Raw genomic sequence first — 27156 nt, forward strand, 5'->3', positions numbered from 1 at the left:
CAGCAGAGCCCAGCAGGTCGAGGCTGCAGTGGCCGGGAGCAGCCACTGCACTCCAGTCTGGGCGACAGAGTGAGACTCCTCACCCCCCCAAAGCGCGGGATTACAGGCTGAGCCACCAAGCCCGGTTTTTGACTAATATTTCAGTTCCAGTTTTTAAAATCCCCATATTACAATTTTTACCAGATTGGTCAAGGTATTTGTACATTTTTTTGCTCATCGTTTCATGAATCTTCTGCTTTTTCCTCTGTTACCGACTCTGTTATCCGAATTTAAAGTGAACTTTTTTAGTTTACTCAAAAAATAAATAAATAAATAAAATATTAGTCAAAGATAATACAGAAGGAAAAGATGAGCATTTAAATAATCAAAGCTTACTGCACTGTCTGACAGAGAAACAGAGCTTCTGATTAATTTTAGATTTGTATAACCAATTTGAAAAAAAATCAAGATAGAAATATATAATTTCCAAATTAATCCAAAAGAAGGACAAAAGAAAATTTAATCTATCTAGTAGAAGTCAAAAAAGGAGAGAAAAAAAATTGGGGGCTAAATTTTAAAAATACATTATAATAAAATAGATGTTGAAAACTAAAAAACAGATGGAAACAGATATGCCAGAAATTAGTAAACGAAAGATGATACAGCAATATTAACATCAGACAAAAGAGACTTTAAACAAAGGGGATAAAAAGAATTGTTACTTAAAAAAGAATCATCTCATTTAGAAGATAAAATAATCCTAAACCTAAACATATGTAACAATTCAGTCGCAGAATACTCTGGGGAAAAAAACGAATAGAATTTGCAATTCTCCTCATAGGAGACATTTCAAATCCACAGCCACCTCTCTAAGAAGCTGAACAGCCAAACAAACAAACAAAAAAAAATGAGTAATGAGTCAGAAGATCTGAAGTACAGAGGAATAAACCAGAGTTATAGGACAGAACACAAATGCTCTCTGTACCTATGAGAAGAGCCATTCTTCCAAGCCCATAAGAAACATCAACATAAACTGAATATACACGAGACTACAGAAAAAAATCTATTGCCATCACACATGCTAATCATATGAGAAAGAAAGGTGGGGGGAGTAGCCCAAACACTTGCAACACATTTGGAACCGTAAAGGCACTGTAAAGTCTTTTTGGCCAATTACTTCTAGCAATGTAGATGAAACAGTTAACTGACTACCCTGATCGGGTTTGGGTACATATATATGCAACATAATATTTTAAAACACCAGAAGTTTAGAAATATTGCTATTTGCACTTTTGATTTGAATTGATAGTTCAACAAATAATAATTGAGCCCCTACTATGTGTCAAGCACTGTTCTGGATATAACAAGAGACACAGCTGCAGCCTGCCAAGTGACCTGTACTCTAGTGAGGTGAAGGAGAATAGGACACTAATAAACAGTGAATATTTAGTATGTCAAATGGTGAAAAGTGCTCAACAGAAAGGTAAAGTAGGACAAAGGGATGTGGAAGGGTGAGGATGAGGGGACAGGTGGGAGTGCCTTTCTATAAAGTGTTTCTGGCACAGCCCTGGAGAAAGTGAAAACGAAGCATCCCATTCAAACTCTGACAAGGACCATCACTGCCAGTGGCTTCTTCATCAATAGAGATGCTTTCTGAATTGTCTGACATGCATCCAAATTGACCATACAGCACTTTTTAAATCTATATGTGAGGCTGTCACCAAACGTCGAGGCAGTTGTTTTTACTTATTCTGTACACATATTCAAGATTTCTCCCACCTAACGACTTACCATATTGCTTAAGTGACATTTAAAGGGTTATAATGTATATCATTCAACATTTATATACCACCGGAATAATCACTAAATCTGGTTAAATTTCTTAAGTCTTTTTAAAAACCAATTATGTCATGTGACTTTTTATAGCATCCCAAACTAACACCCTATAAAACAATTACAGCTAATGCATCATCCCCAAGGAATGAACATATACAGCATTCAACATGTCTCTTGTTTCTGAGGGATTTTTTTTTTGAGAAGGAAAAGCAAACTTTGTCTTAAATTTGGGATACAGGAGCTTGCCTATGTTATATATAAAGTTTCAGCCTAACCAAAAAACATCAAGTTAAAAAAAACCAAGGAATGGAAGAAAATTACAAAGCACAAAGTTAGCAAAGAACTGTAATCTAGAATACAAGGAACATCTATAAAAATTGATTAATAATGTTCAAAACAACAGAAAAATAAGCAAAAAACATGAACTGCCACTTCAGAGGAAAGAAAACCAGACTGCCTAATAAACATTAAAAAAGGTGCTTAACATCACTAGTAATGCCACCATGCAAATTAAAACATGTTGTTTTACAGCCAAGAAATAAACAAATAATAAAAAATCTAACAATAACAAATATTAGCAATAATAGGAGCTCACCTACACCTTCTCTGCGAACACAGTTAGAAAGCAATCTGGCAACATGTAGCCAAAACAAAGAGACATATACTTTAAAATATGATGTTTGTTTTATGTACTGGGGAGAACTTCGATCAGGTTAAGAAAGTAATTTAACAGTTTTTATGAGTGTGGCCTCTGTAAAAATTTCTAAACTATCTCTCATAGGGAATGTTGTTCCCTCATCAAATCCTACTGGTCCCTCAAGGTATAATTCATCTAATTCCACCCCTCACTGGCCTCACTAACACTGAGCCATGCCAGTGGTTCCTAAATTTGTCTGTCTGTTGGAATCAAAGCCCAAACAGAAGTATCAGTATTTTCCACCAAGTAATTCCAGTGAGCAGACCAATTAGGAACCACTGCCTCACACTACCAAACATCACTGATGTGAGCCACTCATGACGTGACAACTTCAGTTATTGCATAGATGTGGTTTTTCATGTCTCCTACAAAAAGGTAAGCTGCTTCAGGGCAGGTTCAAAAGCCTAGTATTGGGGAATGTATTGAAATACAAAAAGTTAATGAGGCTGGTTCTCAGCAGTTCCCAACTAGGAGTGACCTAACCGTACCTGGAGACTACTGGTTATCACACTGAGGAACGGGGTACTACTGATAACTGGCAAGTGGAGGCCAGGGACATTGACAAACATCCTATACTGCACAAGACAACTCTACATACCTCCCAAAGAACTTTCTAACCCAAAATGTCTGTTAAAGCTAAAAAACCCTGCCCTAGAAAGTGGCAAGTAGAGAAGAGCTGATTGAAAAACACGTAAACTGGCATTTAAGCAAAAAGAAAAAGATCACTGAAAGTTTTTGACATGAGAACATCTACAAACTCTACTTCCTCCTCCATTACCTAGAAAATAAAGAAGTAGTTGAGCTAAGTTACCAAGCATTCCCCTCTGGAGAAAGTGCCCCATGGAAAAAACCCTGATGATTCTCATCCGCCTCCCAGAGAGGCTGCTCTTCCCCTCATTCCCCACACCCCACCTCCAAGCTGCGAGTCACAGCTGTCGTGTTGTTGAATGAGTCAACAATTTACCTTTGGTAGGGCAGCAGTAACACCTGTTCCATGTGGTTAAATACACATGTTAAGTTAAATTCACATATTATGAATCAACTAAGTTTTAGTTACACTCACTGGCAGCATAATGACATTTCAGTCAATGACAAACTGCATATATGACATGGTCCCACAGATTATAGTGGAGTCGAAAAATTACTAATATGGTAGGGACTGTAACATCATAGTGCAATTTCTTTTTTTGTAAATTTGGTGTAGCCTAAGTGTATGGTGTTCATGAAGTCTACGGTGGTGTATAGTAATGTCCTAGGCCTTCACACTTACCACTCACTCACTGACTCATCTAGAGCAACTTCCAGTCCTGAAAGCTCCATTCATGGTAAGAGACCTATAGAGATGTGCCATTTTTTATACTATATTTTTGCTGTACTTTTTCTTTTCTTTTTTTTTTTTTTTTGAGTTGGAGTCTCACACTGTCGCCCAGACTGGAGTGCAGTGGCCGCTCCTGGCCACCGCAGCCTCGACCTGCTGGACTCCAGTGATCTTTCCGCCTTAGCCTTCCAAGTAGCTGGAACTACAGGTGCGCGCTACCACGCCCGGCTAATTTTTTTATTTATTGTAGAGATGAGGTTTCACCAAGTTGCCCAGGTGGGTCTCAAACCCGCAGGCTCAAGCAATCCACTCACCTCAGCCTCCCAAGGTGCGGGATTACAGGCTGAGCCACCGAGCCCGGCTGCTTTTTTCTATGTTTAGATATGTTGAGATACACAAATACTCACCATTGTGTTCCAACTGCCTACAGTATTAAGTATAGTCATGTGATGTCCAGGAACAACAGACTGTAGCCTAGGAACAACAGGCTATCCCATACAGCCCAGGTGTGCAGAAGGCTGTACCATCTAGGTTTGTGAAATAATAGCCTAGGATGCTCACACGACAAAACCGCCTATGGACACATGAATCAACCTATACTGTGACTAGGCTATGCACGATTTGTATCACGAAGAGCAATTCTGTTTTTCCTGCTTTGTCCCTTCTCCCATCTATCCTTCCCAGATTCTTTCATCTTGTTTGATATGTTAGTTCTGATTTCACTATCAATTAAGAGGAGGTACTTCTTGTAAAGCAATAACTGTTAACTAAGGCTACAATTTACAATCACCTGGGAAGATTTATACATTATTGTTTATGTTGCCATAACCACCCTCATTCTGATTTCATTGGCCTGGGTGGGACATGGGTACTATGGTACACTTAAAAACCCCCAGTCTTATTTCAAAGTGCACCAAGGGTTAAGAGTCTTGTCCTAAATCCAATGACTGCTTATCCCCATTTGGCTAGACCTAATTTCTTTCACATCCAGAAAATGGGTGACTAGAGTACAGAAACTCTTCCAGCTGGCAAATAGCCTTCAGACATGGGAGAAAAATATAAACCACTGACACATTCCTAAGCGTACCACTAATTACAAATTGGAAATCAGTTGGAAAATAGGGTTTAATATTACACTCTGGTTTATAAACATCTTAGCAAGTGTATTTGCATTTCCATGAAACAGAAATAATTTTAAATTTTGGAATAAGAAGATGTTTAAAACCAATGTTTAGCTTGAAACTAATTTTTTTGGCACACTTATAGACAAATTTATTTTTCTCAAATATTATTTTTAAGGTTAAATAGCCTTCTTTAAAATGCCAGGCAGGACAAAGACTCATTTACAAGTAGTTACCTCGATAACAGGGCTTTCTGCAATAGCAGTGAGAATGACTCTGCTTGCCAAAGCTTCTGCTTGGACTATTGTCTCAGTATCTGCTGAACATGGCCAAGAAGCAACACTGAATGTACATCTGAAAACCCCAGGACGGGATGGTATAAAAAGTACTTTCATCTCTTCTGTGGCATGAGGTCTTATGATGACTTTATTCTTGAAAACTAAACAACGATATGTTGAAAGATCCACCTTTAAAAGAGAGTTACAAGAGTCATTATATATGGTTTCATGTTGAAAATCAAGAAGAATCACCTTGTGTAAGATTCCTTTTCCCCGTCATTCAAACTACTTCATTCAGACATTTATTACCTCTTCAAAAAACATCCAAATCTGGTAACTCAAATGTCTCCTAAGTACCATTAGTTAAATGCTTCATGAGTTGAATGTTCTTACCATACAAAGACTGTGTCTTCCTAGTCTGTTTTAGAGCAAGCACATGTATGTATTACCCTCACTTTTCTTAAAAAGGGCACTGATGATGGCAGCCCTTTCACAGCCCTGTAAATCTCTCTAGGACATGGATTCTGCAGTTACATAATGTGACTGGGGATGGCGGAGTTAGGTTCCATAAGCCTGTACACATCTGCAGTTATGACTCCAACCACCTCTGCCTCCTCACTGTAAATGGGGACCATCTTTCCACTCCCCACTTCCATAGACAACACTACTTTGTTCACAGACTCCTAGATGTCCCCTGAAAAGTCTTCCCATCTCACCTGCCACCCTCAACCCTTTCCTTCAATCATCTGCAATTCATCTAACCTGAGGATCTGACAGCAGAGGAAAAAACCTAGAAAGGGGAGGGGTATGGTAAGGCAATCTTGTGTCAGCACAAAAATAAAATCTGTAAGAGGGAAGAGTAAACCATCTACCAATGCTGGTATGCAAGTAGCAGTTGCAAAACTAGGACACTTCACAAAAGCAACTGTTGACCGTATTTCTACTCTCCCCATTCACTGACTTCAGATGCTGTAATTGGGAAAGGAGACTGAAAGTCTAGAATTACAGAGGCTGTAATTGCTCATGTGAGAGACTTCTGCTATAAAAGCTAGTATTACAGTTGTATTTTCAGGTATTTCCAAAGATCATGTAGGAAAACCAACAGATTCATTAGTCATAAAGAGTCCCTTTACTAAATAAAAGCATGGCCCCAAGAGCAGCTTCTTTTCTTTCTTTTGTCACTTTTTTGATAAATGACACAACTGATATTCAATCACAGTTAAGAAAACTGATAAGTAGAAATCAGGAACTCAGAGCTTTCAGTTATATAAATTTTCAGTTATCTAAAAGCAAATTCACATGATTTTATAAATGATAACAGTAAGCTACAAATAACTACTAATGGAAAATGAAAACCACACTTGAATATTACTTCCTACATTGTAAGCACTATAACAGAATGTGAGCCGAGAGAAGACACCATTCCAACAAATGGTGTGTGAGGCACAGAGGGGGTGGGGGTGGGCTAGAGCTACAGCAAGAGAGCTCTGTACTTGTCCATAACGCAACTGTGACGTCAGCTGATAAGGACACAAGAGGCTCACCTTCTCACCATTAACACTAGCACTGAGAACCCCAACGCTGACTTGCAGCCAACGGTCGGTTGGATTGAGTACGCTGAGGAGGGTCTGTGAGGCGATGCCAACACAGCAAGCATGAGGAAACTTCAGTTCCTCGGGCACTCTCACAGTCCCTGGAAAGAGTAAGCACAGTCAAAATTGCAAGTGATGGCAAACACCTGACTAAAACTAGTCAAATGGCAATTATTATAAGACTACCTATTTATACCCAAGAGCTACTAGATAAAGTGCCCAGATGCAGGAGTCCTTGACATTGTATAAACCTCAGCAAAGGCCTGCCAAGAATTTTTTCCTGCTTCCACACAGACTAGGAAAAAAAAATCAAAACTGATTAAACTGGCAATTACAGCTAATCAACTCTTTGATGTTATTGCCAGTTAGCAGTCTCTTCCTTTTTTCTCTCACAAATCATAAGCCACTGCTTAACCTAAAAAGAAACTACAGAGGCTCTAACTTTCCAGATGTGCACACCTGTTCTGATTTTTATTACTCCCTCCAATCCTTGCACCATCCTCATGCAGTTACTTTGGAAGGTAAAGAAGCACTCCAAAGCTGAGCGTACTGTGACAGGAAAAGAACAGCACACAGCCCTGCTGAGCAGCGTGACTGTCAGAAACAGAGAAACAGTCCCACAGATGAGAGCCTAAGAGCACTGTCTCACCACAACCTCCCAAAGACTTAGTAAGTGGAAGGTAACTCATTCATTCTGGGATTTGACTTTAAGCTGGTCATTATCCAGATGAAAGAATACCAAAAACCTAGCTGAAGAGTAAAAGGAGATAAGGAAGACAAAGGCACAGGCAGTCTTTCACTTGCATAAGTTTTAGTTTTCTGAGCCAACTTTCAGGGACCCTTGCACAGACATACATTATGGTGTTCTCAATTTAGGGCACAGAATAAAACTTACAAGAAACTGAGGCCAATCAGTACCTCCTTGAAACAAAATGCTTTGTGGTATCATTTGAGAAAACTCAACTTTTAAATAAGAGCAAGCAATAACAATAACAGAGAAAGCACATCTTACCAAATCCTGATGTCAATCCTGAATCCCATGATTCAAGTCCACAATTTGCACCAACAGATTGCACAGGAAAAGGTTTTGCTGTACTTAGCAGGTTCTGATTTAAGGCATTAGAATATGGGTTACAAAGGGAAGAGGTACCCATCAATCCAGAGTCAATACTTGGTCCTAGACAAATTCCCACAGTCACAGAGTTCTGTACATGCTCTCCTGTGACAGCAGAATAAGGACAGCCTCCTGAGAACCCACAGACTGTGGCATTGCCAGCATGGCACTGAGGCAAGGTAATATTTCCAGCTGAAGGGAGTGTTCCCAAATACTGCGGGGCAAAGGGAGGTGCGCTAAGCGAGTGTCGCGTCCAGAGTGCAGGCACTGCAGCAGGCACGTTCCACATCTCGGCAGCAGAGCCATGAACCGTGCCACCAGGAACAACAGTGCTCTGCTTTCCAGAGGTGGTCCGATTAGAAACTTGGCCACATAACTCACTGCTGGCATCTGATACATCTTTAGAAGTTATTTTTTGATGGTTGTCCACAGACTCCTGGCATGACACAGGGAGATGTGACGTGACTGACCCAGCCTGATGGCTCAGACCTGACTTGCTCAGGTGAGCCAGCCTGATTGGGTCTAATTCCTCGGGGTTTGATGTCAAACCTACCTCACTGGTTTGCAACAGATCTCCACTTTTGGAAGAAGGATCTTTACTCCATCTAAAGTCAGGTTTTACATCTTCAGATGTGCTACTCTGAGTAGTTTCAGTTACTTTTTTCATATCAGAGTTATTCTGGATAATAGGTGATGATAATGTTGCTTCTCCTCTATTCTGAAATGGAACTTTTTCTCTCAGCTTTTCCACTGCCTGTTCCTCTGACGGAGCTGGACTGGCTTGAATAATTGTGGTGCTCAACTCACTGGTGATATCACTCTGAGTATGACAATAAAAAAAAAAGATTTTGTTTTAGTAATTCACAGTGAAGCTAAATATAATACATTCAAACCATATTGATATAAAATCAAGTAATATAATAAATAAATCTACATGAATTACTTCTCTGAAAAATATTTAGTTTATACAAAGGGGTAGTTTTGCAGCTGTGAGATGCCTGCTTATATGAAAAATTATTTGTTACTTTATAAAAAGAATTAAGAGGAAGATAAACCGGAGGTATATACCAATTACATCTGAAAATTTTACACAGATAAATAATCAGTCAAGTAATTTTTTGCAAACGTAAGGTATTTTTATAAACTTTGTAATAAAAATCTAAATAAAATAGTAACAAAGGTGTGAGCGAGTACGTTTTCAAATGACACTGACAGGAAGCTAGGAGTCAGCTCTTAGGAGCCAGCCATAGGTCTGCCACAGCCACTAGTTGTTATAATGCTACATATGCTTGAGATTTGAAGAAGCTAATTTTTATGTATACCAAGTTTTTTTCCAGTTTGTAAACTTGTGGTTCTATTTTCTAAAGTATGAAAAAACAGTCCTAGTAAATGTTCACACACTCACTTCTTTACACATAATGCATAACCTTAAGAGTGACACCTACAGCTCTGCAGGATGAACTAGCTGGATGTACACACGAGTCAAGAACTTGACCTTCACTGATTGTTTCTGGCACTCGGTTTGGAAATTTCTTCTGAACCAAAGTTTTAAACATAAGACACTAATAAACAAAGACCAGATTATTTTGCCAGTTAATAAATTAAATGTCTTCAATGGTGACCTACCAGGTGGCAAGCACTGCCCTCATGTATGAGTACACCTTATAGACAAAGAAACAGGTTTATGGAAGTTTAGTAAGCTGAGGAAGCAGCAGAAAAGACACTGTATGACACCAAAACTCAGCTCTTAGCACTCTGCTAAGTCAAGACTCAATATCTAACAACATTAAAAAGACAGCTTTCAATGAAATGGGTGTTGTTTTATCTAACACCATGTCATATATTTAGCAACTCTAGTATGTATGTGTAATAGCCAGGTGAAGAAGGACTCTTCAGCACACCCACAACTGTCACATTCAGCTCACTAACAAACTGAACACTATCACATTCACAAAATACACACACAGAAACAGATAATGAAATACTAGTTTCTCCTGAATTTCCATCTCTCCAATCCACACAGCTACCACCTGAACCCAAGTCCAAACTATCTCTTAACTGAATGACTACAGTGGCCTCATGTCAAGTTTTCTTGATTCTAATCTTGTTCCCTCAAATCCCTCATTGCTACTGGAGTGAGCTTTGAAAATATCAAAACAGATCAAGTTGGGGCCAGGTGCAGTGGCTCAGATCTGTAATCCCAGCACTTTGGAAGGCAGAGGTAGGAGGACTGCTTGAACCCAGAAGTTGGAGACCAGCCTGGGCAACAAAGGGAGACTTTGTCTCTACCACAAATCAAAAAGTTAGCCAGGTGTGGTAGTTACAGGGACTGGTGCCTATAGTCCCAGCTACTCAGGAGGCTGAGGCAGGAGGCTCACCTGAGGCCAGGAGGTCGAGGCTGTAGTGAGACATGATCGTGCTACTCTATTCCAGCATGGGCAAAAAAGTGAGATTCTGACTCAAAAAGAATAAAACAAAACCAGACCATACAGTGACCAGCCTTCAAATTCCCACAGCGTTCTTTGGGATTTGGTCTCTTCTCCTTTTCTAGCCTCTTCTCCGTTTCCCCAGAGACGTGATTTGCTGCAGCCATTCTAAACTTCCTGAAGTGCCTCAAATGCAGTATGTATCTCACAACTCACAACTCCTTGCCTTCCCCATTTGTTGCTCTGCATCCTCTCTGCCTAACTCCAAACAGTCCTGCAAAAATATGATTTCAGAGTATTATCCCTCCCAAAAGCCTTTGCTGAACCACCTCCCTGAAGTCAGACTTTCAGTCACCTCCTTCTGAATCCCCATAGCATGTGTGCATCCCAGTGTACTTCAGTACACAGTGTGTCTTCTACCAGAATGAGAGCTTTTAAGGGCAAATCCTAAAATGTTTGTACATCTAGTGTCTCCCAGCATGAGTACCTGTTCAATATGTACACACATACACATAAATTCATTTTAAAGGTCAAACAGCAACATAGAACTTACACAGGCTTAAACCACAATCTGAATCAAACATCCATAACACTTCCGAGTTGGAAGCCTTATGAGAAAACTAATCCAAGTGGCTGCCCACCTTGTGATCCTCTGGGCCACAATCTGTGGCTGTGATAGGAGAGGTGCTCTCTTGTTCAGACACACAAGTCAGTCTGCTTACACTAGCATCTGGACATGGGAAGGGCGACAACTCACTCTCACAAGGAGGCGTCTGATGATGAGCTGTTGAAGCGAAGGACTCTGAAGCACACCTGAAAGGGAATACCTCACAATGGAATTATCCACTCCTTCGTGTAATGTTATCTACATTAACCGAAAATCATTCCTTCTTGCCTACAATCTTGTAAATAACTCAGATACAGACTCAATGTTTAAAATTAATGTCCTAAAATTGTAAACCATGTTCCTATAGAATGAAGCATCTGATAAGCTACAGGAAAAGAAAGATCCGGCATTTTTATTAATAAATAACCATACACAGACACACAGTAATGTGAGCTCTTCATTCCATAAAACTTACTAAGTGCATGATATACAGCAATGAGCAAAGGCATTCAAAAATTCCTACCCTCAAAGAGCAAGGACAAAAAGAATCATTTAGATAAGTGCAGAGAACTGGGAACAGTTGTATACCACTGTATTATATATATAGACATATATATACACACACACATATGTGTGTGTACACATAAGTATACGTATATGTTATATATGTATGTATACACACACACACACACACACACACACACACACACACACAGTGGTACAACTTTCAGCTGAGCAATTAAGTGGTACGTATCAAAAGCCCCTTGACTCAGATATTCTGTATCTAAAAATTTATCCTGAGAAAAAAATTGATGATAAAGAGTCACAAAAAAGGATATACAATCATATCACCATGGATAAAGAACCTTCAATGGCACACAGAAGGAACTAGGCAATGGCAGTCATGGCCCAGACATGCAATAACACTATGTAGCCATTAACAGCCATGCCACTGAATACTAGTCTTTGACTCAGAAAGATGCTCGCAATATATTATTTTAAAAAGCAATAAGCAGTGAGATCCCCCAATCTATACACACACTGCTGTTACTTTCACCACATCCTGCTCATCAGTATCCCACCAAGGGCTGCCAGCCCAGGAACAAGGAGGAAGTGGACTGCACCTCTTATGGAGAAGTGGCAAGGTCACATTGCTAAGGAGCACAGAGGACAGTAAACACTTTCCACACCAACCAAACATTCTCCCAGCTATCTTCAATGCAGCCCTTAACTTGCCTGGAATTTACACTATCTTTTTTTTTTTTTTTTTTTAATACCAAGTTCAGAATACTCAGCAAAGCAATGAACACATGCAGAAAATTCAAATTTGAATCCTGAACTTTTAAAAAGCCTCAAGTCAAGATGGTATTGTCAAAATACAAGTTAGTAAGTTTCTAACCAATGGCAACAAAATATTAACCAAATTCCTTCAGGTCTATTTCAGCTACTGCATGAAAAGCACCTACATGGGTTCTTATATGCACATGAACAGGCACACACACAGATACCATGATACAACATAAAGAAAGTTCTGGGTCACTAGGTGATACGTTGTATTAGTTTGGTTCCTTTGGTTGACATGAACAAACACATTTAGGTTAAATTAACTCTAATAATGAAAAGTGAAGTGCAAGAACACACAGAGAAATACAAGGAGAGAAATTCCAGGCAAGAGTTTGGACTTCAAAGGATCCCGAAACTGCCAAGGTGCTAGCTGCACAGAAAATCAAAGGCAGTTCTGGAATCAGAAGCTCTGTATCAGCTCTACAGCCCAGCTGAAAACTGGCCAGAAACCAGAAGATTAGCCAGCAGGAATGCTAAGGAGCAGCAAAACTTACTAAAGTACCTTCGCCAGAAAAATGTCACCACTGAACAGATGAAAATTCTGACCAACATTTCATCATGAATATAAAAAAAGAACTTAATCACCTTTAGGAACAAAGAGCACAAAGCAGAAATATAAATTATCAAGGAAGAGACAGATGAAGAAACAGAGGACATAAAGAGAAATCAGAAGGAAAGGAATATGAGTTGGCAGGAATGAAAAGAAAGATTAAAAAAAAAATCGGCCAGGCTCGGTGGCTCATGGCTCAGCCTGTAATCTCAGCACTTTGGGAGGCCGAGGTGAGTAAATTGCCTGAGTCCAAGGGTTCGAGACCAGCTTGGGTAACTCGGTGAGACCTTGTCTCTACAATTAAAAAAAAAATTAGCCAGGCATGGTAGTACACGCCTGTAGCTCCAGCTACTTGGAAGGCGGAGGCAGAAGAATTGCCAGAGCCCAGCAGATCGAAGTTGCAGTAGCCGTGAGCAAGCCACATCACTCCAGCCTGGGTGACAGAGCGACACCCCAACTTAAAAAAAAAAAATCAAGCCCATTTTATCACAAAGAGGAAAAAAGCATAAGAAGGATAAAGATAAATAATATAGTAAGATAATCAATAAAGATAAAGATAAATACATACAGAATTAAAGTCCACATTGGCGGCAATGAAAAGCATAGTCAACACTATAGAAAACCAGTGATGCAGAGGATAAGCACCTAACAACTATCTTGGTACAGAGAAGGAAGGCAGACAGAAAAGAAAATGATGAAAGGGAAATATTCATGGATGACCAGAGAAGGGACAATCAACTAACGACCAACTGGTATACTCAAAAGGAGATGACAATAAATAAAAAAAAAATTAGCCAGGCATGGTAATGAGCACCTGTATTTCCAGCTACTTTACTTGGAAGGCTGAAGTGGAAGGATTGCCTGAGACCAGCAGGTCAAGGCTGCGGTGGTGACAGGGTGAGACCCTAACACCAAAAAAAAAAAAAAAAAGGAGACGAGAGTAAGTAGAACACAAGCAATAATCAATGGTAACAGAAAATAAAACTTTCCTCAGCAGAAGAAAGAACTGTGTACGCAGAGGTTATCATACTCCAAGAAAATCAACTGAGAGAGACTGGCATATACTTGTTTGAAGCTGATGAGGTAAAACAATGGTAGGAACATAAAACAAAGCCAGAAATTTAGACTTAGACAAAATGTATATTGTGTAACAGGAAAATGGATAAACAGAACGTGGCACATTCATGCAAGAAAACACTAAGCAACAAAAAGGATGAGCCACTGACACATGCAAGAAAGGTGAATCTCAAAAATATGTTAAGAGAAAAAAAGCCAGACACACACACACAAAAAACATACTGCATGATTCCACTTACATGAGATCTAGGAAAAGACAAAACTTAACAATGGTGATATAGATCAGAAAGTGGGTGTCAGTGTGGGGGAAACAGAAGGAAAAAGAAAAAACCAGCCGGGCTCGGTGGCTCAGCCTGTAATCCCGCGCCTTTGGGAGGTTGAGGTGAGTGGATTGCCTGAGCCTGCGGGTTCGAGACCCGCCTGGGCAGCGAGACCTCATCTCTACAATAAATCAAAAAATTAGCCGGGTGTGGTAGCACGCGCCTGTAATTCCAGCTACTTGGAAGGCTGAGGCGGAATGATCGCCGGAGCCCAGCAGGCGAGGCTGCGGTGCTGGGAGCGGCCACTGCACTCCAGTCTGGGTGACAGAGTGAGACTCCAACTCAAAAAAAAAAAGAAAAAACTGACTGGGAAAAGCCAAGGGGTGCTTAATGGAGTGATGGAAATGTTATATATACTTTACACAGTGTGTTTATGTAGGTATATGTGTCAAAAAACTCGTTGAATGAAACCCTAAGTTTTCTGCATTTTATTGTGCAGTAATTAGACATTAGCAAAAATACAATCCAAAAATGCATACTGAAGGTGAGGCATGTGGCTCGTGTCTGTAATCTCAGCACTTCGGGAAGCTGAGGCAGGATCGGATGACCCCAGGAGTTCAAGACCAGCCTGGGCAACAAAATGAGACCTCGTCTCTAATAAAAAAATTAGCCAGGAATGTTGGCACATACCTGTAGTACCAGCTACTTCAGAGGCTGAGGCAGAAGCACTGCCTGAGCCCAAGAGGTCGAGGCTGCAATGAGCTGTCTTCATGCCACTGCACCCTAACCTGGGCCACTGAATGAGACTCCAACCCCAAAAAAAGATGCATACTGAGAAATCATAAAATTCGGTTAGAGGTGAGCCATAGTTTTACTGCAAATTTGGTAATAAGTTAAGCACTGCCCCTGAAGAATTCATGGATAAATCTACATGCTAAACACTGATTAATGAGGCTCAACTAGTATTTGCTTTAGTGAGTGTGGCAGAGAAATGTAAGCTCAGCAACATAGCAACACAAGATCACTCTCATATTGTATTTCCAAGCAATTTTAGTCCACAACATACTTACCCTCTTATAAATTGACCTTTTTTCACTAAGTCCCATGGTTTTGCCCCAGGCAGAGAGGTGAGGGTTCAGGTGCTTGGCTGGTTTACCCATGAGGAATGAGCTTTCCAATTCCATCATCACTTTAGAAAGGTAAACCAGATGCCTTCACTCAAAATACCTGACCATACGCCAAATTAATGAGAAAGTTCTGTGTTCCCTAAAGTATGTTACCTACAAATAATGATTAAGTATGCTTTCTTAAGAGTACAAGAAAAAAAAAAACCAGGTAGGTCCAAGAGTGAAATCATATAGCCCAGTATTTTGGCTCTGATCTTGCAGTAAAGAGCAGTGTGAAAAATAAAATCATAATAATGTACATCATTAAAGAGTGTTCATAGTTTTTATTAAATCCTTTCATACATATTAAAGAAAAGTCAAAAACAAGATAAAATTGGCAGGTATACAAAGGATAAAGAGACACTACAGAAAACACTGTCAGGAAGCTAGAGTTCAGAAATGTGAAATGGAAACAAAACCAAAACAAATGAGAAAGAGGCAGACCATGGAACAGTTCAGTATTATTTGAATATGGGGACAGATACATGAGTCCACATCTGTGATAAGGTGTCACTGAACTCCACTCACATATGGTACTCACGTCAAGCTCCTGGTTGATATTATACCACAATTATGTAAAATGCAATCACTGGGGGAAATTGTGTGAAAGGGAATATGGGACATGTCTATACATTCTTTGTAACTTCCTGTGAATCTATTATTATTTCAAAATAAAAGATTAAAAAAAAAAAGAATTAGAGAGAAAATAAAAGTCAAGCAAAATAGATCCCACAGATGCATTACTAGCGTTCCTGGTGTCTGGAAGGGAGGTGGGGAAACAGAACAGGACTAATATTTTCAAAAACAATTCAAAAAAGTATTTCCTTAAATAAAAGACTGAGCCTAAGTACTGAAAGGCTACACTGTGTGGCAGGGCAAGGTAACAACGAAGAGTCAATATAGAGATACAAACTAAAAAATTACTAAAATTTAGTAAAACCAAAGAATCTTTGGTAAAACCTTACAAAAAAATCAAATCCATTTAAAGGCAAAATGACCAGGCATGTCTGAGATAACTCTCTTACATCCCATAGAGACAGTAAAGCAATTCCTACAAGAAGCTTAAGGGAAGAAAATGTAAGGTTTGAAACATACTGTGACATGCCACAGTCAGATAACCTGCAAAGTTGGCTAGGCTCGATGACTTCTAATGTCCTTTAAAATTCGAAGTTAACTATTAAATAAGAAATGCTTCAAAAGGAGGCATCTACAATGAGTATCGAAAGAACTACCCTCTCCACCACTGACATGTAGCTCTAGCTGACTCATACTATGTTTCAGATAAATAGGAACTTCAACTGCAGCTTGGAAAATAGATATCTTTGGAATCTAGTATCTTGAAACAAATCAAAATTATCTTTAACATTTTTGATAATTTGGTTGGGCAAATTTTTCCACTTATCAAAATCTTTCAATATAGAAACATATAAAAGATCTCTTATAAACTGGGCTTGGTGGCTCAGCCGGTAATCCCATGCCTTGGGAGGCTAAGGTGAGTGGATTGCCTGAGCCCATGGGTTCGAGACCCACCTAGGCAACTTGGTGAGACCTCATCTCTACAATAAATCAAAAAATTAGCTGGGCATGGTAGCGTGCGCCTGTAGTTCCAGCTACTTGGAAGGCTGAGGCGGAGGGATCACTGGAGCCCAGCAGGTCGAGGCTGTGGCAGCTGGGAGGGGCCACTGCACTCCAGTCTGGGTGACAGAGTGAGACTCCAACTCAAAAAAAAAAAAAAAAAGATCTCTTATAAATAAAGTCATAAAAGAAAGCACTCAAAATTTTATGGGCAAAATTATTCATCTCAACATTAAACAAGCAAAACATAGTAAGAAACAAAAGTATATACCAGAAGTATCAATTAAACCATGACAGATCCATCATATAGTCTATAACACTACTAACTATCTTTAAAATATGGATAAGATGAAAGGGAAAAAAGCAGAGGGCAAAAATTTGCACAGAAAAATGGTTGGAAAGAAATTCACAAAATACTCACAATAGTTACCTTTGAGAGATGAACCAATAGAGTAACTTTTCTTCTTTATACTTTCTTCCAATTTTCCTATACCAAGTACATATTTTTACTATTTTTTTTTAAATGTAAGCACTTACCCTGATAAACTTGTTCCAGAAATTTCGCTAGGAGAAGAATGACTCAGTGGTGAAGTGGAAGGTCTGAAGCTCTCCTGGTCATCCTCTGAGCCATGTCCATCATACTCAGCAGAGGTATTTTTCAAATCTATTAGAGAGGAGTATTTTCCAACAAGAACAGAAAAAAACTGCATAATTTTGTGATTGTGATCAACTAGTCAGACACTTACCGACAGTTTTCGGTGAGATTATGCAATGGTTTTCAAAAGTCACATGCCTTTCACTGTTGCTTGATTCACTAACATGCTGCTTTTGCCTTCGATTTTCTCTATTACCTTGTATTTCTTCATGCTTTTCTGACAGCCAAAAGGATGTTATTCTGGGGTTCCTTACTGATGAATAACTCTCCAGTGGTGGAGTGGAACCTGAGGTAGCCTTTTCACTGTTACCAACATCAGACAATTTGTTGTCAATAGGATATGTCATCACACCAACTACTGCACTATCATTCCCTTTTATGTTTGTAACTGAATTTGAAGAGTTTGCCGTTCTCAACGATTCTTGGTTTTCACTCTCTCCACTTTCATCGTTAAAAATAGCTGCTGCATTTTTTTTTGGTTCCCTTACACTTATATTAGTAGCACCTAAGTCCACTGTATGGATGTCTTGGGTAGTTGGCTCTTTTGGCAAAGATAAATCCCAAATACCAGACATACCAGCTCTTGAAAAGTTTTCCAATCCTCCTTCATATCTACTAACGTCTGTTTTTTTAAGGTATTTTTCCATATCAAATATACTGGATCCATTACTCCTTTCTAAATCATTAGGTAAGAAATGAGACACATTGGAACAATCCTTTTGTCTCTCATTGCCCTGAGAAGTCTTGTCTCTGGCTTTATTTGACAGTGCCTTGATCATGGCAGCAAGTTGGGAAGGATCAGTGCTCACTGATGCCTCTGCAATGGCAGAAGCAATGGTGCTGATCCTAAGTACAGAATCACCACTATCAGGTGGCTTGTCTTTGCATCTTTGGGGTGTATTGCTCATGAAGAAAGTGTCCTAGAAATGAGAAAAATAACATCATAAATTTACCCCAGTGTCATGGACATGTACATATACTAGCTCCCCCTTATCCTTGGGACATGAGTTCTAAGACCTCCCCAGTGGCTGACTGAAACCTGAGATAGTACTGAACCCAACTGCTGTCAATCAGAACATATTTCTGTTCTTGTCTTCCACTCACAAATTTTATGTCTTTTTCATCTTATCTAAGCACTTATCACACACATGGCCATAATGTCTGCAGGTTGAGGTACAACAGCAAAACTACCACAAATGTCTTTTCTCTTCTTTATTTATTTATTTTTGAGTTGGAGTCTCACTCTGTTGCCCAGACTGGAGTGCAGTGGCCGCTCCCGGCCACTGCAGCTTTGACCTGCTGGGCTCCGGCGATCCTTCCGCCTCAGCCTTCCAAGCAGCTGGAACTACTGGCGCCCGCTACCACGCCCGGCTAATTTTTTGATTTATTGTAGAGATGAGGTCTCACCAAGTTGCCCAGGCGGGTCTCGAACCCGCGGGCTCAGGCAATCCACTCACCTCAGCCTCCTAAAACGGGGGATTACAGGCTGAGCCACCGAGCCCAGTTTCCCTTCTTCATAATTCCACAGATAGAAGATTCATTTTTACTGTAGATCTTGGGAACTTCAGCATACAATTTTATTTTCTTTCCTTATTAAGTCAAGAACTTATACCTTTTCACTTAAAGGAAGCACTTTACAGTTTCTCTTTGGCATATCCAAATTGACAGCACCACTACTCTCACACTTTAGGGCTACTATGAAATAAAATAAAGGTGACTTGAACACAGGCACTGCAATACCATGACAGTCAATCTCATAACCAAGGTGGCTACTAAGTGACTAATAGGTAGTGAGCAAATACAGGGTAGAGAAGCTGAGCAAAGGATTTACGTCCCACCAGGGATTGGATGAGATGGCAGAGAGATTTAATCACACTACCCAGAATAACGCACAATTTAAAACTTATCAGTTGTTTACTTGTAAAATTTCCTACTTAACATTTTTGGGCCACAACTGACCACTAGTAACTGAAAGAATGGAAAGTCAAATTGTGGATAAGGGGGGACAGGCATATTAGTTTAATCTCTCTTTATAACTACTATGTAAGATTTAATAGCAATGAAAAATTAATGGCAAACCAGTTAAATATGAAAAAGACAGCTGCTATCAACTTCAGTTATACAGTACAAGGTTATTTATAAAATATGATGTCATTTGTTTTTTAAAAAAATCATCAGGAATTAAAGAGATGCTAAAATTGAGCTGGAAAATAATTTAAAACCAAAAAAATTAAAATATTAAGATTGAAAAGCCAATGAGGCACTATGATTTTAGGTAATTTCTTTCAACGTTAGAATTATTTATAAGCAAGACATAAACAGAAATCATGGCCAGGCACAGTGGCTCACACCTATAATTCTAGCACTTTGGAAGGCTGAGGTGAGAGAACTGCCTGAGCACATGGGTTTGAGACCAGCCTGGGCAACTTGGCAAGACCTCATCTCTAGAGTAAATCAAAAAAATTAGCTGAGTGTGGTGGTGCACACCTGTAGTTCCAGCTACTTAGAAGGCTGAGGAGGAAGGATTGCCAGAGCCCAGCAGGTCAAAGCTGTGGTGGTCGTGTGTGTGCCACTGCACTCCAGCCTGGGTGACAGAGTGAGACTTCGACTCAAAAAAAAAAAGAAAGAAAGAAACCACAGGAAACATAAGACTTTGTAAGGAAAAAAAATGCATATTAAAACTTCTGCCAGCCAGGCGCAGTGGCTCAAGTCTGTAATACCAGCACTTTGGGAGGACAAGGTGACAGAATTGCTTGAGCCCATGGGTTTGAGAACAGCCTGGGCAACTCGGCAAGACCTCACCTCTACAATAAATCAAAAAAGTTAGCCAGAAATGGTAGCATGTGCCTATAGTTCCAGCTACCTGGAAGGCTAAGGCGGAAGGATCACCTAAGCCCAGTAGGTTGATGCTGGGGTGGCCCTGAGTATGCCACTGCACTCCAGCCTGGGCAACAGAGTGAGACTCCAACTGAAAAAAAAAAAGTCATCTGCCTCCAATAATTGCAAACTAGGTAATGCAAACCACCAATCTCTTGCTGAGGGCAATAAGAACTGGACAGCATATTCAAAAACAACTCTTTGAAGGCACTGGAAGGTTTAAAAAAAAAAAAAAGGGCAGCATAAACTTCTGGGGCCAAAATCGAATAGAAGTATCCAGAGACATAAGACCAATATTTGAGATGCTTTTCCCTAGAGGTATCTGCTGCTTCAAAAAGTGGGTAAACAAAGCTGTTCTTGTGGAAATAAAGGCATAAAAATTGAGTCTACCAGTTACTGGAAGGATGTGTGCGTGTGAGAGAGACAGAGAGAGACAGAGACAAGACACAAACACCCCATGGCAACATATCCATGCCTTAGGATGAGAACACAAGGGGATGTACCCTTGCAGTAAAGAGTAAAGGCAAACCAGCATCAGATTGGCTCTTAGAAGGAGTGAAGCTCAGCTCCAATCAGCTCAGTCCCAATAACTGAATTGAAGTAACATGCGATTGCTAGTGTTTCTTGCTCTCTGTCAGAAGGAACCATAAATCCAGTCTGGAAAATATCATCTTTCTTGGCCTCAAACTACCTCAACAATTTTTCCTGTTAACAGCAGGATAAAACAAAACATACCTAAACACGTCACAGTAAAAGGGATTAAAGCCAAACAAAAAGAAAATAACAGTAAGACTGACAGCCAACTTTTACAACGAAATGGTAAGAGTACATTCTAAGTGCTAAAAGTTGCTTCTAACCTAGAATTCTAAGGCAAGCAAAATACACTTCAAAAATTATGGGGAAAGACAGGCATTTTTAGTGAGACAATGGAAAATTAATTATCAGCAGACCCTTACCAAAAGAAAAAAATATATATATATTCACACACACACACATATGATATTTTTTCCAAGCACAAGAAAATTGATCTCAGCCTAATTATAAAGTTAATATATCAGAAATGTATTTTGGTTGCATAGGTTCTTCATCGTGATGTCTTATGAGTTTAAATGTAGAAATAATTTAAATATAAAACAAAAGTAGTGTTTAACCATGAAGTAAATTGAGTATTTTATGATCCTTGTGATGTTAAAAAAGAGGTTTTGGGGGAAAAAACCCCAAAAACAACTTTTTAAAAACATTAGTAAGTCAAAAAGACAGGTTATCAGTCTTGGGTGATCACTAGAAAAACATGAAAATACGTAACTGAGTAATTACCACATTAATAAAGGGAAAAACCTGAAATAATATAAATACTTAAACAATCCCAAAGAATACCAAAAGACAAAAAACAAACTCCAGCTGAAACAAACAAAAAAGCAAACACAGAGAGCAGATTCAAATTCCCATACATTGGTAATTGCATCCGATGTCAACCAGTCTCTCCATCAGATACTGTGAGACTAGTTGAAGAATAAAATCTAACTCTATGTCCTTATAAGCAAAACAACTAAAATATAAGGATGTAGAAAAATTAAAAGTAAAACAATGGGAAAACACATAACATACTAGCACCAACCAAAGAAAGCTAGAGTTAGCTAAGTTAATTTCAGACCAGACTTTGGCAAAAAGCATTAATAGAGACAAAAAGAGTCATGCACAATGATAAAGAATTTAATTCAGTAGAGAGAACAATTTAAGTGTATATGCACCTAAAAATATAGACTCAAAATGTTTAAAGCAAATATTGACAGTCCTATAAAGATTAATAGACAAATCCACAATCACTGTGGGAGATTTTTAAAACTAAGTAACTGAAACAAAAGCACAAAAATTTTAAGAATGCAGATAGCTTGAACAACCTGATTTAACTAAATTTCACCTAAACAAAACATACAGAAGAGTGTAACCAGCAGTCACTTAACAGATATTACTCACAACAGCACAGAAAACATTTTCAGTCAGGCATGGTTGCTCATGCTTATAATCCCAGAACACTGGGAAGGTGAGGCAGGAGGACTGCTTGAGGCCAAGAGTTTAAAACCAGCTTGGGCAACCCAGAGGCACCCTGTCTCTATAAAAAATTCAAAAAATTAGCTGGGCATGGTGACGCACATCTGTAGTCCCAGTTACTTAGGAAGCTGAGGCAGGAGGATTGTTTGAGCCCTGGAGTTCAAGGACGCAGTAAGCAATGATCACACCACTACACTATACCTGGGCAACAGAGTGAGACCCAGTCTCTAAAAAGATAAAATAATGTTTTCAAAAACAGAACAAAGGTAAGCCATATAGCACATCTCAACAAATTTCAAAGGCCTAAAACCAAAAGAACTGTCTACAGTGCAACTAACCTAAAATCAGTGAAAAATTGGGGCCAGGCAAGGTAGCTAATGCCTGTACTTTGGGAGGCCAAGTCAGGAGGATCACTTGAGCCCAGGAGTTCTGAGTTCAGCCTGAGCAACAGAGAGATCCCATCTCTACAAAATATAAAAATATTAGCTGGGCATGGTAGCACAGCATGCCTGTAATCCCAGCTACCCGGGAGCCTGAGGTGGGAGAATCGCTTGAGCCCAGGAGTTCCAGACTACAGCAAGCTATGATGGTGCCACTGCACTTCAGCCCAGGTGACAGAGTGAGACCCTGTCTCTAAAAAAAAAAAACAACAACAGAGAATTGGAAAATCTCCTAAATGTTTGGAAACTAAGCAATTCATTAAAAGAAACCCCATGGGGGAAGGATGTGAGAAAATATATTAAACTGAATAATAATGAAAGTATGACAACTCAAAATACAGGGGATGAAATTTTTAAAATGCAGAAGCCACAGCTCTGCTTTCAGGAAAACTTATGTCACTATATGCTTGTATTAAAAAGCAGGAAGGTAGAAAAACCAATGAGCGAAGCATTCACCAAGAAATTAGAAAAACTACTAATTAAATCCATAGAAATCATGAGGAAATAAATGAAGACCAGGAAATTTTTTAAAAAGAATAGCGAAGCCGGGCTCGGTGGCTCAGCCTGTAATCCCGCACCTTTGGGAGGCTGAGGTGAGCAGATTGCCTGAGCCCATGGGTTCGAGACCCCCCTGGGCAGCGAGACCTCATCTCTACAATAAATCAAAAAATCAGCCGGGCGTGGTAGCACATGCCTGTAATTCCGGCTACTCAGAAGGCTGAGGTGGAAGGATCGCTGGAGCCCAGCAGGTCGAGGCTGCGGTGGCCGAGAGTGGCCACTGCACTCCAGTCTGGGTGACAGAGTGAGACTACAACTCAAAAAAAAAAAAAAAAAAAAAAAATTAAGAACTATAAATTAATAAGACAAATAACCCATTAGAAAAACAAGCAAGAGTCAGTCAGGCACTTCACAAAAGAAGCTATCCAAACGACCAACAAACATGAAAAAGTATCCACCTTAATTCAAAGTCAGTGAAATGTACACTAAAACAAGAAGGCACCACTACACACCAGAATAAGTAAATAGTGTGGAGGAGGATATGTAGTGACAAAAATTATCACACGCTACTAGAAGAAATCTACATTGGTATAACCACTCTGGAAAACTGCCAAAACTACTGAAGCAAAGGTATGCAAACCCTACGATCTACCAATTCCACTCTTAAACACACATCTCACATGAATATGTGTGCACTGCCAACAAGACAGAGGTACTAGATTGTTCACTGAGCATTATTTAATAATTGCCCAACACTGGAAATACCCCAAACATCCATCAACAGTAAAATGGATATATAAACTACAGAATGTTTATATAATAGAATAACATATAGTAATGAGAATAAGCTCCTATTATTCTCAGCTAACAAACATCAGGTAAAGTGAAAAAAGGAAAAGAAAATAAAAACATGCTACATGGTTTCTTTTATATAAAGTTCAAAAACATGCACAATTAATACACTGTCAGAGGTCATGACACTAATGAGGGAGGCAGTGTTTGGGAGGAGCAAAAACAATTGTTTCTGGGCTGTTCACAACGCTCTTTTTCTTGACCTGGGGTGTATATGGGCGTATAAGCTATGATAATTCATTTACTGACTATAAGTTTGTTTTATATACTTGTCTGTATGTATGTTAAACATTAATAAAAGTAATCTTGTCTTAATCTTATACAAGAACTATAATAAGATAAATCTTAGATTTCCTTCATAAAAGGCTTAAGCTACCTCTGTTTTGCCCTTATCAGCCGTTAATGTCACATCATTTTCATCCACTTGTGAATCACTCTTCATGGCTTCAACCTGAAGTGTAATTGATCCTTCACTTAGTTGTGCCTGGGATTGTTCATTTAAATCTCCTGCAGGAAATATACAATATTCATCTTGTAAGTATACACTATCTCACAGATAATCTGTGGGATAAGACCAGTCAATCAGTCATCCTCACTAACACTGTTTAAATATATAGTCAATTGGACTAACAGCATAGTTGATTTGGGTCAATTCTGCAAACACCAATCTTTAAAGGGAGACTGAATTTTAATTACTCCCTTGCAAATACACATATAAACTCACTTAATAGTTTTCAGCTTTAAACATTTCACAAATATACAATAAGCTGAATTCAAAAGTGAATACTTCTTTAAAGTAACAATGAGCTAACTATATATACACGGACCCATATGCCAACTCCCCTATTGGTTCCCATAAAGAATGGAGCACATCTTGTACAACTTTATATAATGCATAACACAAGACATTATACAAGCAAAAAGTAGCTATTCGATAATTACAAGTTGACTAAGAAACTTTGTTTAAAAATATCAAAGATAATTCTCATAAATATTATCAAATTTAGACTATCACAGTTGAAATCTCCAAACATCTCTAACTAAAAGTCTACCTAGGCTGGGCACGGTGGCTCACACCTGTAATTCCAGAACTTTGGGAAGCTGAGGTGAGAAGACTGCCCAAGCCCAGGGATTCGAGACCAGCCCGGGCAACTTGGTTAGGCCTTGCTCTACAATAAATAAAAAAATTAGCCAGGCATGGTGGCATGTGCCTGTAGTTCCACTTACTTGAAGGCTGAGGCAGAAGGATTGCCTGCGCCCAACAGGTAGAGGATGGGATAGTTGTGATTGTGCCACAGCACTCCAGCCTGGGTGACAGAGTAAGATTCTGACTCAAGAAAAAGTCTACCTAAATAATTAATATACATATGATTCATTAACTCAGTAATTTAATAAGCCAACACTAACTGACCCATTTGACATTATTTCATTTGCCATGGTTTTGACAAAAGAATCTGAGTGGCTTTTGGCTGATGTGGTTCTACCTTAGGTTGAAAGGAAACATGAGGTTATGCATGAATCAAATCTATAATCAATACTGAGAAACTATAAAGTGGTTATACACATTTTCAGTCATAAAGATAGCATGACCACACAACTCCTCCATCCCAGGTAAAAATTTAAAAACAAATTCCTAAAAACTCCTTCATTTAATCCGTTACCTGAAAACAGATGATGGTTATGGTGAACCATTTTTTCCCCCAAATTACTTCTTGATACATCAGATTTTCTTATTAAAGCAACAGGTTCTCTCTTCTCTGGTGATCTAATGAAATAGCCAAATGATGGCTACAAAATATTAAACATGAATTATTTCCTTAATTTTCAACTACTTTGAGAAATCCTAGACTGTTTTATTCTATACCGGTCACACAGCTAAACAACTTTAACAAAACTGTTCTTTCTACTTAACCTCAAATTACTAGTCATGAACTTCAAAAGTCCACATAGAATCTTTGGTTGCCTTAATGCTACCTTTTAATCATTAGAACTAATATTGCCAAATAAATTATCCTTACTAAAAAACCCAAACTAAAGCAACATAGAAATGACACTTTATTCCTTCAATAATTATTATTGAGCAGCTACTACGTGTTACAACCTGTTTAGTCATCAGTAATATATCAATGAGAAAAATGGTTAAGAACTCTTGCCTTCTAGAGCTCTTTGTTTTATAGAATAAACACATCTTTGAAAGTCTTTATTAAGATTATGTATGTTCCTACTGACTTGCTGTAGGGCTACACACACTCAGTGACAATGTGAGCACACTCTGTGCAAAGTTATTGGTCAACACTTCACCTCAGCATGTCCTGTATGCCCAGACAGGGAGCCTGAGGGGAAGGGAACATCCTGGGTTGGCCACTCCCAGGACCCCTTTCCAGTCTCCAAGTAATTGGAGATACTCCAAGTAATTGGAGCATGCAGGACATGCTGAGGTGAAGTGTTGACCAATAACCTTTGCTTACCTTTAGTTCATTATAATATGAAAGTCCCACCCCTAGAGAGAATCTGCAGCCATCCTGTGTACATGCAAGATAAGTGTAAGAGCCTTCTCAAGCTGTGCCTGCGTGCTAGAAACCCCACTCTTTTCACACTTAGCTCCTAACTATGCACTATGTAAAATGCTATACAACCCGTGTGCCTTCTGCAATTGGGAGTTTTTTTTCCTATACAGTCAGCTGCTCCTGGACTATCTTCCCTGTAAGTTCCTAAATAAAGCCCATGTTTTGTCTGTTGTCTCTGGGTCATTTCTTCAGCCACTCAGACACACTTCCTTTCCTTTTGGGGTCTTTGGGAGTCCTGCATGGCACTTGCATGAAAGTTTCCGTAAAGTCTGTAC

At 39.2% G+C, this 27156-nt stretch overlaps 1 protein-coding gene across 1 annotated transcript in view; it reads right to left on the reverse strand.

Moving 5' to 3' along the window:
- CEP192 (centrosomal protein 192) overlaps positions 1-27156 on the reverse strand; it is a 131654-nt gene that overhangs the window by 50869 nt on the left and 53629 nt on the right. The window contains exons 14-21 of the mRNA XM_008058924.1: positions 25976-26102; positions 24691-24821; positions 17687-18515; positions 17478-17604; positions 11003-11174; positions 7834-8755; positions 6774-6922; positions 5188-5418 (exon numbers count right to left, since the gene is read on the reverse strand). Coding sequence (XP_008057115.1) covers positions 5188-5418; positions 6774-6922; positions 7834-8755; positions 11003-11174; positions 17478-17604; positions 17687-18515; positions 24691-24821; positions 25976-26102 — 2688 coding nt within the window. The remainder of the gene's footprint in view (positions 1-5187; positions 5419-6773; positions 6923-7833; positions 8756-11002; positions 11175-17477; positions 17605-17686; positions 18516-24690; positions 24822-25975; positions 26103-27156) is intronic.

The sequence above is a fragment of the Carlito syrichta genome, unplaced genomic scaffold, assembly GCF_000164805.1.
Source record: "Carlito syrichta isolate Samal-C Ts95f unplaced genomic scaffold, Tarsius_syrichta-2.0.1 Scaffold303652, whole genome shotgun sequence".
In the NCBI taxonomy this organism is placed as follows: Eukaryota; Metazoa; Chordata; class Mammalia; order Primates; family Tarsiidae; genus Carlito; species Carlito syrichta.